Source organism: Haliotis cracherodii, unplaced genomic scaffold, assembly GCF_022045235.1.
Source record: "Haliotis cracherodii isolate W230 unplaced genomic scaffold, xgHalCrac1.p SCAF_25, whole genome shotgun sequence".
NCBI classification, from domain to species: Eukaryota; Metazoa; Mollusca; class Gastropoda; order Lepetellida; family Haliotidae; genus Haliotis; species Haliotis cracherodii.
Window position 1 is genome coordinate 4,882,995 of NW_027266281.1, and position 15,040 is coordinate 4,898,034.

At 43.8% G+C, this 15,040-nt stretch overlaps 1 protein-coding gene across 1 annotated transcript in view; it reads right to left on the reverse strand.

The window, feature by feature from the left end:
- The window catches only part of LOC139472738 (E3 ubiquitin-protein ligase TTC3-like), an 80,512-nt gene that overhangs the window by 59,292 nt on the left and 6,180 nt on the right, over positions 1-15,040 (reverse strand). Inside the window, exons 3-10 of the mRNA XM_071255198.1 lie at positions 13,280-13,448; positions 12,484-12,571; positions 9,776-9,912; positions 7,904-7,983; positions 5,742-5,821; positions 2,828-2,931; positions 2,218-2,280; positions 582-636 (exon numbers count right to left, since the gene is read on the reverse strand). Coding sequence (XP_071111299.1) covers positions 582-636; positions 2,218-2,280; positions 2,828-2,931; positions 5,742-5,821; positions 7,904-7,983; positions 9,776-9,912; positions 12,484-12,571; positions 13,280-13,448 — 776 coding nt within the window. The remainder of the gene's footprint in view (positions 1-581; positions 637-2,217; positions 2,281-2,827; positions 2,932-5,741; positions 5,822-7,903; positions 7,984-9,775; positions 9,913-12,483; positions 12,572-13,279; positions 13,449-15,040) is intronic.

Genomic DNA, 15,040 nt, shown 5'->3' on the forward strand with positions numbered 1-15,040 from the left:
TTTACGGCAAGCAAGGGTTGCTGAAGACCTATTCTACCCCGGATCTTCACGGGGACATAATTACCCCCACCAACCCAGATTAAAAGTGTTGCACCATGCTCTAGGTTCTACTACACCAAATCAGAACCAGTTTGGACAGTGCGGTTTTCGTAGGGGTTTTTCGTAGGGAGCCTTCAGTGCAGATCGAGAGATATCTGCAGGCTGTGATTGGAGGATATTCTGTAAGATTTTTATGTCTTTCAAATGTACATCCATCCAGTTATTAAAACTGACCATGTATTCTATATTTAGTACTGTCTTTTTCAACATGATGACTTATGCTGAATGTGACCACAGCTATTTTCAAGTAGGTGACATTTGGTGCGAAACTGGGGGTGGTGTGTTTAGCTTCCTGTACTCGGAAAAGGAGCTGGCTAAGCTAGTCATTTTTTAATTTTTTATTGCTGCTCTAAGGCCAAACTGTGCACACACGTACAGGTAATAGCTGTTGAATGCTTAGTTATTTTAAAAAAAAATATAATGTGACTATAGAAGTCTATGGGAAAACATTTGGTTGTGTGTAACCTGTAGGATGAGCTCACCTTTGCCCAGTCCTGGTCCAGTGTAATAGCACGCAGTCCGTCACAGAGAGCCTCCCTTGAACCCACAACAAGAAAAGGAGATTAAGTTATGAAAGAGAGAGTATGAGTGCGTATGGTTTGATGCCACTTTTACCAATATTCCTGCATCATCACGAGGGAGGACACCAGAAATGGGCTTCACACATTGTACCCATGTTGGGAATCGAACCTGGGTTTTTGGCGTGGCCAGCGAACGCTTTAACCACCAGGCTACCTGACAGCCCAAGTTGTGAAAGATGAGGAGAACAACAGATTGTGCTATGATTTTTCATAAGTTTTGAGGCATGGAAATTTAACATTAATTCACATGGTACAGTATTCCCAATTCTTTGTTGCATGTCTGTTATTCTTTGAAGCAAGCAATTGAAGTGTGAAGTTAAATTCTCAAGATACTCATGTTATTTTGTTCACTGCTGTGTGTATAAAAATATTGTTGACAATTTAACAAAAACTACTGAAACAGACTTCAAATTAACATAAATCTGTTAGTCATACAGGGGCATATATATATATATATATATATATATATATATGTGATGCTGAAAGCTCGAATCTCATTAAAATCAGATCTAAGTTCTCCCTGCCGCTAAACAAAGATCTGAGGACATCCCATTACGTCAGAACGACCTTTCGCGAACTTTGACCAACCACTGAAATGACAAACAAGAAGTCGACATCAGCCAATTAGAAAGCAGCTTTCTCGAGCTTTACGGCACTCGTTTTAACCTGGTGACATCCATTTCAGACGACACTTGAAAAATATGTTGACACAGTTCTCGATTTAAATTTTGAAAACTGAACAAACGAACATTCCGGAATGGCTAATATATGGTTGAGATTGAATGGCAGTGCTTCCCACATACTGTGCAGCGCCTCCTCCATTCAAATGTTTATCCCACGAAATCGACAGATAGACGATTATTTTGACGGAATCAGTCGTACGGGCCGAAACTGTCGTTTAGAATACCCCGTAGACGTTTTGTTGGTTGCATGATTAGAAAACACATTCCAACTGTCACTTTCATGATCTGGTAAATGATGCTTTGATTGGTCGCATGAAAGGTCGTTCTGACGTGACACATAATGACAGGTCCTGATCTTTGTTTAGCGACAGCAAGAACTAAGATCTGAATTTAATGAGATTGCTGAAAACTGATCAAAAACAGGACAATCCGCGAAGGATGTCCAGAAACAATATTTTTCGGAGTATTTCTTTTTAAATCTTTGATTGCATATTTGGATATAAATGGATGGAATTTGTTATCAAATAAAAAGAAACAACAATAGCGGTTTTGAAACATTTACTGCAATCAACACAAATGTCACTGACCCACTTTTACAAATATGGAAACGTCACAGAACAAACCAGATGTCGTCACTATTGAATGTGACGTCACCTATCCCTATCCTATGACGTCACCTAACAACGGGTGTTGCAATGGTCCGTTGTCAAGCAATATGAAGGCATTTACAGTGGCCCGCTCATTTCTGATAACATGTGGTCAGTTCAATGATAATTCTAGCCATTTTAGCTACAAAACTATATACCCATGGGGTAAGAGGGTATAAATACTGGGTTTTGTACACACACACTTACCGGAACTTTTTTAATTTGAGATATGCTTGAGATCTGTTGCCAAAGAAGATGTGGCTCAGAGGACTGAAAAAAAGTCACACGTTCATGTTAGCTTCCTTCTCATAAAGATATACCGCATTCGCCATATTACATGCCTGGCTCCAATAGGCACCATGGACCAGCTTCAGGGCCATTCTGTAAGTACCGTATTTGACGTAATAAGCGCCCAGGGGGCTCTCAAAATTAGAAAATTATTTGGGTGAAAAAAAAAACGTATTTGAAAGATAAATTTTGTGGTTTATGCTGACAGCCTGAAATGTTTGTATACACAGATATGGTTTTCAAGAATTTAACATTGGCTTGACTTCTTGATGTTTGACGCTGCACTTATCAATATTACAGCCATATGACGGCAGTCTGTCTGAACCAGACAATCCAGTGATTGACCTCACGAGCATTGATCCACACAATTTGGATCGATGACATGATCAACCAAGTCAGCGAGCCTGACCACCCGATCCCGTTAGTCGCCTTTTACGACAAGCATAGTCGCCTATGCTGAAGACCTATTCAACCCCCCCCTATGTAACGAACTCCTTGTACTCTTTAGTGAGAGAGTGACTGGACTTACTCCTTCCTGATAGCCTGTGTGTACCATCGGACTGCCAGGTCAAACTTGTTCTCCTTGAAGGCCTTGTTCCCCTTCTCCTTGGACTGCTCCGCATCATCGGAAGACTGAACACGGAGACGAGAGGCAGGTGAAACAGAGGGGACCAGATTGTTGTGTGGTGGGATGGTGTGTTGTGTGGTGTGGCGGTGGTGTGGTGTGGTGTGTTGTGTTGTGTGGCGTGGCGGTGGTGTGTGGTGTGGCAGTGGTGTGGCGTGGTGGTGGTGTGTTGTGTGGCGTGGCGTGTTGTGTGGTGTGGTGGTGGTGTGTTGTGTGGCGGTGGTGTGTTGTGTGGTGTGGCGGTGTGTTGTGTGGCGTGGTGGTGTGTTGTGGCGGTGGTGTGTTGTGGCAGTGGTGTTTTGTGTGGCGTGGCGGTGGTGTGTTGTGTGGCATGGCAGTGGTGTGGCGTGGCGGTGGTGTGTTGTGTGGCAGTGATGTGTGGGATGGTGTGTTGTGTGGCAGTGATGTGTTAGATGGTGTGTTGTGTGGCGTGGCAGTGGTGTGTTGTGTGGCGTGGCGGTGACGTGTTGTGTGGCGTGGTGTGTTGTGTGGTGTGGCGTAGCGGTGGTATGTTGTGTGGTGTGTTGTGTGGCAGGGGGGGTGTTGTGTGGCGTGGCGGTGGTGTGTTGTGTGGCAGTGATGTGTGGGATGGTGTGTTGTGTGGCGTGGCAGTGGTGTGTTGTGTGGCGTGTTGTGTGGCAGGGGGGTGTTGTGTGGCGTGGTGTGTTGTGGCGTAGCGGTGGTGTGTTGTATGGCGTGGTGGTGGTGTGTTGTGTGGTGTTGTGTGGCGTGGCAGGGGGGTGTTGTGTGGCGTGGCAGGGGGGTGTTGTGTGGCGTGGCAGTGGTGTGTGGTGTGGCGTGGTGGTGGTGTGTTGTGTGGCGTGGTGTGTTGTGTGGTGTGTTGTGTGGCAGGGGGGTATTGTGTGGCGTGGTGGTGGTGTGTTGTGTGGCGTGGTGGTGGTGTGTTGTGTGGTGGTGGTGTGTTGTGTGGTGTGGTGGTGGTGTGTTGTGTGGTGTGGCGGTGGTGTGTTGTGTGGTGTGGCGTTGCGGTGGTGTGTTGTGTGGTGTGGCGTGGTATGTTGTGTGGTGTGTTGTGTGGCAGGGGGGTATTGTGTGGCGTGGCAGTGGTATGTGGTGTGGCGTGGTGGTGGTGTGTTGTGTGGCGTGGTGGTGGTGTGTGGTGTGGTGTGGCGTGGTATGTTGTGTGGTGTGTTGTGTGGCAGGGGGGTATTGTGTGGCGTGGCAGTGGTATGTGGTGTGGCGTGGTGGTGGTGTGTTGTGTGGCGTGGTGGTGGTGTGTGGTGTGGTGTGGCGTGGTATGTTGTGTGGTGTGTTGTGTGGCAGGGGGGTATTGTGTGGCGTGGCGTGGTGGTGGTGTGTTGTGTGGTGTGGCGTTGCGGTGGTGTGTTGTGTGGTGTGGCGTGGTATGTTGTGTGGTGTGTTGTGTGGCAGGGGGGTATTGTGTGGCGTGGCAGTGGTATGTGGTGTGGCGTGGTGGTGGTGTGTTGTGTGGCGTGGTGGTGGTTTGTTGTATGGCCTGGTGGTGGTGTGTGGTGTGGCGTGGTGGTGTGTTGTGTGGCGTGGCGGTGGTGTGTTGTGTGGCGTGGCGGTGGTGTGTTGTGTTGTGTGGCGTGGTGGTGGTGTGTTGTGTGACGTGGTGGTGGTGTGTTGTGTGGCGTGGCAGTGGTGTGTGGTGTGGTGTGGCGGTGGTGTGTTGTGTGGCGTGGTGTGTGGCATAGGACCCGAATACCCACAGGACTACCCGGACCCGTGGTTAGCCATTTGATATATTGTTTAATGACAAAATCCCACTATAGCTCACTACACTACATATCGCCAATGTTCGCATTTCTTTCCAAACGATACACACATTCCTTTTGACTTGTACATGTTTAAGTAAAGATATGCTTCAGTCAACTTCCGTGTACCATGACCTGATCGTTTGATACATGGATCTAAATAGTTTTGGCCAGGGCTGCGGGAAAACAATTCCCAATCAGCATGATCAGACATTTCGCATAACTCTTGAGACCTGCAGTGGGTACCCAGGTAGGGTCGGGTAAAGGGTGTCGGATACCCGGGGTAGGGTCGGGTAAAGGGTGTCGGATACCCGGTGTAGGGTCGGGTAAAGGGTGTCGGATACCCGGGGTAGGGTCGGGTAATAGGGGGCCGGATACCGAGGTAGTAAATTTGGACTCATCCCAGCCCTAGCAGTATGACCATCCCACATTTTCAAAAACTACTTAATTTTCACCCAACATAAAAATAAATGTCATGAATTATTCCGGGTGTCAGACACACATATCATGCATATCTCTCACTGTTTGTTTGCTTGTTGTTTAACGCCGCACTCAGCAATATTTCAGCTATATGGCGGCGGTCTGCAAATAATCGAGTCTGGACCAGACAATCCAGTGATTGACATCATGAGCATCGATCCACGCAATTGGGATCGATGACATGCATCAACGAAGTCAGCGAGCCTGACCACCTGATCCCGTTAGTCGCCTTTTACGACAAGCATGGGTTGCTGGAGACCTATTCTACCCCGGAATCTTCATGGGTTGTCACATGTAATATGTAAATGTCATTTTGTACAAATTCAAGGCTTTTCAAGCTATTTTGGTGATTTTCAAGGCTTTTCAAGGTTGACACTGAAAACCAAGGCTTTCCAAACCTGTTTGAACCCCGTACCACTAAACTCTTGATAGGGATCTAAACATACACTTTACATAGCATGAGATTCATGTCATGGAGAGACAAAAATATCCCTCTTAAAAGTGGAGCACTATACATTACGAAGGATTACTACCCTTGCGTTTCAGTATTGCAAATGTCCACTATTAGAAGTATAGCTATGATCTAGTCACAGACCGACCTTGTTGGAGCTCCAGAGGGCCTTGATTTCGTTTTCAATCAGTTTCCCGTCACGGCCGTATCCTAGGACATGGTAGTGAACTGAAGCAGTAGACAGACAACTGTGTCAGCATCACCATGTTGTGCAGACATATATAGCACAACAAATACACACCCTAAAGCATGCTCAAAGTGCCACATTATAACCCAGGCCAATAGAACAGTGTGAACATGACGCTCTTTCTCAACACCCTGACACACATCAACCAAGTCAGCTGGCACGATCCCGTCAGTTGCCTCTTACTACAAGTATAGTCCTGTCCTACAACATGTACAGTCCTCTGTTATGACTTGTATGGTCCTCTTTCGACAAGTACTGTCCTCTCTTACGACAAACACAGTCACCTCTTACTCTTACAACAAGTACAGTCCTCTCTTATAAGAAGTACAGTCCTCTCTTACGACAAGTACAGTCCTCTCTTATAACAAGTACAGTCCTCTCTTACGACAAGTACAGTCCTCTCTTACGACAAGTACAGTCCTCTCTTACAACAAGTACAGTCCTCTCCTACGACAAGTACAGTCCTCTCTTACGACAAGTACAGTCCTCTCTTATGACAAGTACAGTCCTCTCTTACGACAAGTAGTCCTCTCTTACAACAAGTACAGTCCTCTCAAGTACAGTCCTCTCTTACGACAAGTACTGTCCTCTCTTACAACAAGTACAGTCCTCTCTTACGACAAGTACAGTCCTCTCTTACGACAAGTACAGTCCTCTCTTACGACAAGTACAGTCCTCTCTTACAACAAGTACAGTCCTCTCCTACGACAAGTACAGTCCTCTCTTACGACAAGTACAGTCCTCTCTTATGACAAGTACAGTCCTCTCTTACGACAAGTAGTCCTCTCTTACAACAAGTACAGTCCTCTCAAGTACAGTCCTCTCTTACGACAAGTACTGTCCTCTCTTACGACAAACACAGTCACCTCTTACTCTTACAAGTACAGTCCTCTCTTATAACAAGTACAGTCCTCTCTTACAACAAGTACAGTCCTCTCTTATAACAAGTACAGTCCTCTCTTACGACAAGTGCAGTCCTGTCTTACGACAAGTATAGTCACCTTTTATGTCAAGTACAGTCCTCTCTTACGACAAGTACAGTCCTCTCTTACGACAAGTACAGTCCTCTCTTATGACAAGTACAGTCCTCTCCTACGACAAGTACAGTCCTCTCTTACGACAAGTGCAGTCCTGTCTTACGACAAGTATAGTCACCTTTTATGTCAAGTACAGTCCTCTCTTACGACAAGTACAGTCCTCTCTTACGACAAGTAGTCCTCTCTTACGACAAGTACAGTCCTCTCTTATGACAAGTACAGTCCTCTCTTACGACAAGTAGTCCTCTCTTACGACAAGTACAGTCCTCTCTTATGACAAGTACAGTCCTCTCCTACGACAAGTAGTCCTCTCTTACGACAAGTAGTCCTCTCTTACGACAAGTAGTCCTCTCTTACGACAAGTAGTCCTCTCTTACGACAAGTAGTCCTCTCTTACGACAGGTAATCCTCTCTTACGACAAGTAGTCCTCTCTTTCGACAAGTAGTCCTCTCTTACGACAAGTAGTCCTCTCTTTCGACAAGTAGTCCTCTCTTACGACAAGTAGTCCTCTCTTTCGACAAGTAGTCCTCTCTTACGACAAGTAGTCCTCTCTTACGACAAGTACAGTCCTCCTCCTCACCACAGGCCAGTGAGATGTCACAGTTTACACATTACACTGTATCTCTATCAGTGGAATAAGGAGCCAGGCTGCACTCCAATGCTTTATAACATACGACAGGGATAATTCTAGGGTGGGGTCTTGTGCTTTTAGACCCTAAATTTGAAAAAAAGGCCACCATTTTCAAATATACTACTCAAAAGAAGTTAAGGATCACCCGATTCTTTCATATTGGTAAAGTTAATCAGTCATGGCATGAGAGATTAACTATAGTAATATGAAAGAATCAGGTGATCCTTAACTTCTTTTGAGTAGTATACAACGGGTCATTTTAACACTTTGCTGTATGGGCACGTGTGGTGTACCTCTGGAATATTTGAAATTTTGACATAAAGTTCGGATGTAAGAACATTGGTAGAGAGAGCCCTGATAGAGCCTGTGGCAGCCAGCTGTTGGGCATACTCACAATTCTTAAAGACGTAGAGAATACAAAACTGTGCAGCTTGGGGGTTCTTCTTCATCCTCGTCTTGACAGATATATCATTCCTGAAATCACAACAGTTATCAATGTAACCTCACATCACATCAACAACACGTCGGAAACATACAGCAGGCAGTCAGACCATCACATCACATACAGCAGTCAATCAGACAGTCACATCAACAACACGTCGAAAACCTACAGCAGGCAGTCAGACCATCACATCACACACAGCAGGCAGTCAGACCATCACATCAACAACACGTCGAAAACATACAGCATTTAGTCAGACCATCACATCACATACAGCAGTCAGTCAGACCATCACATCAACAACACGTCAAAAACATACAGCAGGCAGTCAGACCATCACATCACATCAACAACACGTCGAAAACATACAGCAGGCAGTCAGACCATCACATCACATACAGCAGTGAGTCAGACCATCACATCAACAACACGTGGAAAACATACAGCAGGCAGTCAGACCATCACATCACATACAGCAGTCAATCAGACCATCACATCAACAACACGTGGAAAACATACAGCAGGCAGTCAGACCATCACATCACACACAGCAGGCAGTCAGACCATCACATCACACACAGCAAGCAGTCAGACCATCACATCACACACAGCAGTCACTCAGACCATCACATCACATACAGCAGGCAGTCAGACCATCACATCACACACAGCAGTCACTCAGACCATCACATCACATACAGCAGTCAGTCAGACAATCACATCACATACAGCAGTCTGCAGACCATCACATCACATACAGCAGTCAGTCAGACCATCACATCACACACAGCAGTCACTCAGACCATCACATCACACACAGCAGTCAGTCAGACCATCACATCACACACAGCAGTCACTCAGACCATCACATCACATACAGCAGTCTGCAGACCATCACATCACATACAGCAGGCAGTCAGACCATCACATCACATACAGCAGGCAGTCAGACCATCACATCACATCACATACAGCAGGCAGTCAGACCATCACATCACATCACATACAGCAGGCAGTCAGACCATCACATCACATACAGCAGTCAGTCAGACAATCACATCACATACAGCAGTCTGCAGACCATCACACCACATACAGCAGTCAGTCAGACCATCACATCACACACAGTGTGTGTCTGCCTGTCTGTGTGCCTGTCTATGTCTGCGTGTGTGTGTGCGCGTCTGTGTCTATGTGCGTGCGTGCGTCTGACTGTCAGTCTGCATGCGTGCCTCTGTGTGTGCCATTCGGGTCCATATTTAAAGTGTTACTTTCATAAGAGAGGTCCAGAGGTCAATGGAGCATTTGGTCCCTCATCAAAGTAGGGCTAGGATGTCTTTGTATTGGTGCTGATATACACCCCACTAACAAACAATCAAGCAACACGAGGCAGGCTTTGAATAATGGAGCCTGACAAACAATCAAGCTAGTTATAGTCTGACCACATCATCCATTAAGTTGCTTCTTACGAAGAACATCAAGTTTCGACAAGGGTCCCTTGTCTGTCTTCTGTTGTTTGTTTTTTGTTGTTTAACGCCGCACTCAGCAATATTACAGCTATATGACGGCGGTCTGTAAGCATTCGAGTCTGGACCAGGCAATCCAGTGATTGACATCATGAGCATCAATCCACACAATTGGGATAAGATGACATGTATCAACCAAGTCTGCGAGTCTGACCAGCCAATCCTGTTAGTCGCCTCTGACGACAAGCATAGTCGCCTTTTAGGGCAAGCATTGGTTGCTGAACACCTATTCTAACCCGGATCTTTGCAGGTTGTCTGTCTTGTAGAATATAAACACTGCCTGTGAAGGCCAAAAACTCACCATAGATTCTGAAAAGTCTTAAACTCCTGCGCCTTCTCTATGGCCCGTTTGACATCTATAGTATCGTTTGAAAGCAAAGCCTGCTTTTCAATTTCATCCACTGCGTCCAGCGCACACTTTAAGTGTTCACGGCTTTTCTGTAAAGACAAATCAGGGCTGGATTTAAGGGCCTTGGGTGAACTTGCTCCAGGTGCTTGTTGGCAGGAAAACCTTGCTGTTCCTAGATAAAACCATGCTGTTCCAAGATAAAACCATGTTGTTCCAAGATAAAACCATGCTGTTCCAAGATAAAACCATGCTGTTCCTAGATATAACCTTGTTCCAAGATAAAACCTTGTTCCAAGATAAAACCATGCTGTTCCAAGATAAAACCATGCTGTTCCAAGATAAAACTATGTTGTTCCTAGATAAAACCATGTTGTTCCAAGATAAAACCATGTTGTTCCAAGATAAAACCATATTGTTCCAAGATAAAACCATGCTGTTCCTAGATAAAACCATGTTGTTCCAAGATAAAACCATGTTGTTCCAAGATAAAACCATGCTGTTCCAAGATAAAACCATGCTGTTCCTAGATATAACCTTGTTCCAAGATAAAACCTTGTTCCAAGATAAAACCATGCTGTTCCAAGATAAAACCATGCTGTTCCAAGATAAAACCATGCTGTTCCTAGATAAAACCATGTTGTTCCAAGATAAAACCATATTGTTCCTAGATAAAACCATGCTGTTCCAAGATAAAACTATGTTGTTCCTAGATAAAACCATGCTGTTCCAAGATAAAACCATATTGGTCCAAAATATAACCATGTTATTCCAAGATAAAACCATGTTGTTCCAAGAAAAAACCATGCTGAAGATAAAACCTTGTTGTTCCAAGATAAAACCATATTGTTCCAAGATAAAACCATGTTGTTCCAAGATAAAACCTTGTTGTTCCAAGATAAAACCTTATTGTTCCAAGATGAAACCATGTTGTTCCAAGATAAAACCATTTTGTTCCAAGATAAAACCATGTTGTTCCAGGATAAAACCATGTTGTTCCTAGATAAAACCATGTTGTTCCAAGATAAAACTATGTTGTTCCAAGATGAAACCATGTTGTTCCAAGATAAAACCATGTTGTTCCAAGATGAAACCATGTTGTTCCAAGATAAAACCATGTTGTTCCAAGATAAAACCATGCTGTTCCAAGATAAAACCATGTTGTTCCAAGATAAAACCTTGCTGTTCGAAGATAAAACCATGCTGTTCCAAGATGAAACCATGCTGTTTGAAGATAAAACCATGTTGTTCCAAGAAAAAAACATGTTGTTCCAAGATGAAACCATGTTGTTCAAAGATTAAACCATGTTGTACCAAGATAAAACCATGTTGTTCCTGGATAAAACAATGTTGTTCCCAGATAAAACCATGTTGTTCCAAGATAAAACAATGTTGTACCAAGATAAACCAAGTTATACCATGTTGTTCCAAGATAAAACCATGTTGTTCCAAGATAAAACCATGTTGTTCCAAGATAAAACCATGTTGTTTCAAGATAAAACCATGATGTTCCAAGATAAAACCATGTTGCACCCTGGTCCCATAAATTTATCAAAGTTAACATAGGTTGGTCTGCTGCCACATATATATTCATGACTAATTGCTGTATAAAGTAATGGGAACGTGCCCAAAATCGTCAAGCGCCCACAATTTGATGACGTGAAGCCTATGAAAGCATGACAAATTACGCGTAACACATTGATTAGGGATATAGTCTGGTAAATAAACTTTAGGGGCATTGTTTGTTTGTTGTTTAATGCCACACTCAGCAATATTCCAGCCAGATGATGACAGCCTGTATATAATCGAGTCTGGACCTGATAATCAAGTGATGGATATCATGAGCATCGATCCATTTAATTTAGGTACGATGACAACAATGATTGTCTTCCGCCTTGTATGTAAGCCAAGTATGGAATGATGACTTAAACGAGCAAATCTTAACAAGGTAAAATAACGTTCAGCTTTAAACTAAACATTCAGAACTAATTCTGTTTGTTGTTTGACGCTGCACTCTGACATACATCAGCTATATGACTGAAGTAAGGATTCAAATAATGATGACACCATGAGCATATATCTACATGATCTATGCAATTTGGATACAATGTCATGCATTAACCAAGTCAGCGAGTCTGACCAATTTGTTAAGTTTAGGGGTGGAGTTGAGTTGAATATTGTATTATTGCACTAATATAGAGACGCACATATATGTGTCTGTCTGTCTCGGTCCGTATGTGCATGATTGTACATGATTGTACTAGTCCGGACTGATGCCGATTTTATAGTGCTAGCCCACGGAGATACCATGCCGCAGTTTAACATGAATACCCCACTCAGACACAGTATACTGACTACGAGCCGACCAGTCGTTGTTTTAGCCCCTTAATGCCGAGCGCCAGGCAGGGTAATAACAGGTTACATTTTTTGGAAAGTAAAGGCCGAGGATCGAACCCCTGACCTTCCGCTCTCCAGACGGATGCTCTTTGACCGGACCACGGAGTGGAGTTGAAGAAAAGATCACTGTGTAGAGATGAAAACCAATTCTAACCAGGATCTTCAGCCATTAAAATCAACCAGACAAATTCCACATATTGCAGTTCTAAGGATTAGAAGTTTCAGTAAGTTCCCCTTCAGGGGAAGACAGCTGAAGACAGCCCTACCATTTTTGGGTTTGCATGATTGAAAACTTCTGTCAACATATCTGTCATCTCCCATTCTTCCTTCGACAGGGGCGTAACATCCTTCTCTCTGCAATGTAATAGAGAGTCACAAATCAGTTGAGTGAGTGAGTGAGTTGGGTTTAACGCCGCTTTTAACAGTATTCCAGTTATATCACGGCGTGTCAGCTGAATGTGGGAGGAAAGCCCAAGTGATGCAGGTCTTAGACGTTTACCACTTCGGTGAAACCCACAAGCTCGGGTATGGTGCTGACAAACCTAGAAACATAATTGGGGCGAACCGGGATTCGAACCCACAATCATAGGTTTCTGGCGTGGCCAAGGGACGCAACTTTGCACAGCGAATCGCGGTGCCTTATACGACTGGGCAACCCGTGCCCCCACAAATCAGTTGAAATTTAATCATTGATCATCGATCACCAGTCATAATCCAGTGTTTGTATTATCTGTATTTCAAGAAACTTTTTGTCAAAAGATATGAAAGATATTTTTTAGAGTCGCAGTCAGAATTTCAAAAGACTCACCCCTGACTTACTGACTGTCTGTTGCACCACTCTCAGCAGTGTTTCAGCTACATAACGGTGCCCTGTAAATACCTAAGTCAGGACCAGACGAACCAGTGGTTGATATCATGAGCAAACATGGCCAGGGTATGCACACACACCATCAACCTGAGCCTGATATCTGTTCCATTAAATAGCCTTGCAGGACAAGCAAAGGTTGCCGGTGACCCCAAAATATCCAGGAGGGCTCAATGGTGATGGAAGGTAGGACTTACCTGTTTTTGGTGAGTAGCACGTGACTGTGATGCAGGGCGGTGATCCACATTTTGGGCACATTGTTGGCGAAGCCAAAGAGTAGTGGGCCGTAGGTGCACTTCCTGATGCTGTGGTGATGTTCAACAAGATGTTTCTTCCGACTCGTCAACCAAGCCATAACATAGTCAACTGAAAGAAAATAATAATAATAATAATAATAATAATAATAATAATAATAATAATAATACAGTCCACATATGTAGCGAATAACTCCACAGAAAGTGTACGCTTGAAGCGCATGTCAAACTTGTCAACCTAACAGTTCAAACACAATGCTAGTACAACATAATTTATCATCCAAAACTGGCTCCCACAGGAGATATTGCCTGGATGAGATCAAGCGATATCTACACTGTAGATATCGCTGCAATGAAATTACATCACAATGCTTTGCAGACCATTGTGGCGTCACTGGTTACCATGACGTCGCAATCAAATGACATCACTAATGGCTCTGCTACTGAAACTGTTTTTAGTACTTTTTTCACTGAAGACACTGCTAATTACTGTCTACAAATTGAAAATGTTGAAAGAATGATGTTGGATGATAAATTAAATCTCACCCTCGTGTCTTATGATATCAAATATATCAACACTCGTTGATAAAAGTGGCAAAAATCGGGTGAGATTCTCTATGTTTACTCATTCAATAGATATGCACGGATGCACGTTCCAGCTCTCCGGCAGTGAAGACTTGGCATGACACCACAGCCCGACAATTTTCCCATTTGTAAACAAACCTGGTTATTCTGAAAATCAGAGCAGACTGGCCAAATTTGATTGGTTGGTTGGCTGATTGGTTTGTTGTTTAACGCCGCACTCAGCAATATTCCACCTATATGACGGCAGTCTGTACATAATCATGTCTGGACCAGACTATCCAGTGATTGATATCATAAGCATCGATCCACGCAATTGGGATCGATGACATGCTTCAAACAAGTCAGCGAGCCTGACCACCCGATCCCATTAGTCGCCTCCTACGCCAAGCATAGTCGCCTATTCTACCCCGGATCTTCAAGGGACGGCTGATATCATGACAAGATATGATTTGTGCCCTGATACAGTACTTTTATTTCATACATTGATAGTCGTTCTTTTGGCAGGTGAATCACAGCACCGTACCATTTGCTTTTAAATTTGCCAGATGGAAGATAGGATACTGTAGGGCAGAAACCAGAGCTCCAGATAAGCTGCGTATCTGCATAAAATATATAAGATACGCAGTAAAATATAATCCAAGCGTATCAACTATGCAATGAACATTACAGATACGCTACAAAAATAAAACTTGCGCGTATCATCAAAATATTGTGACGTAACCCTGCGTATTCGATTAGCAAATCAGCAACTTATTTTGAAATAATAAACTGGCATTCCGTCAACCTTGCCAAACTCCACGATGACAGTTACATCATGATCATTTGCCATCACACTTCTCTATAAAGCTCTCAAACCCACACGACACCAGTTTGCAGGGACTAGATAAATAGTGTTTTTAAATATTTAACTTAAATACCCACATGTGTAAAAACTAGTTGGTAACAGAAATTTGAATACCATGATAGAATTACTGATACCAAATGATTTTAAATTGCATGGGTAAAATACCCACAACACCAAAAGCTTATCTGGAACTCTGGAAACCCATTCAGGGCACTGAGAATGTTGTGCTAGTTGTCATATTTATAGGTGAGGTGAAATTGGGTTTAACGTCGCGC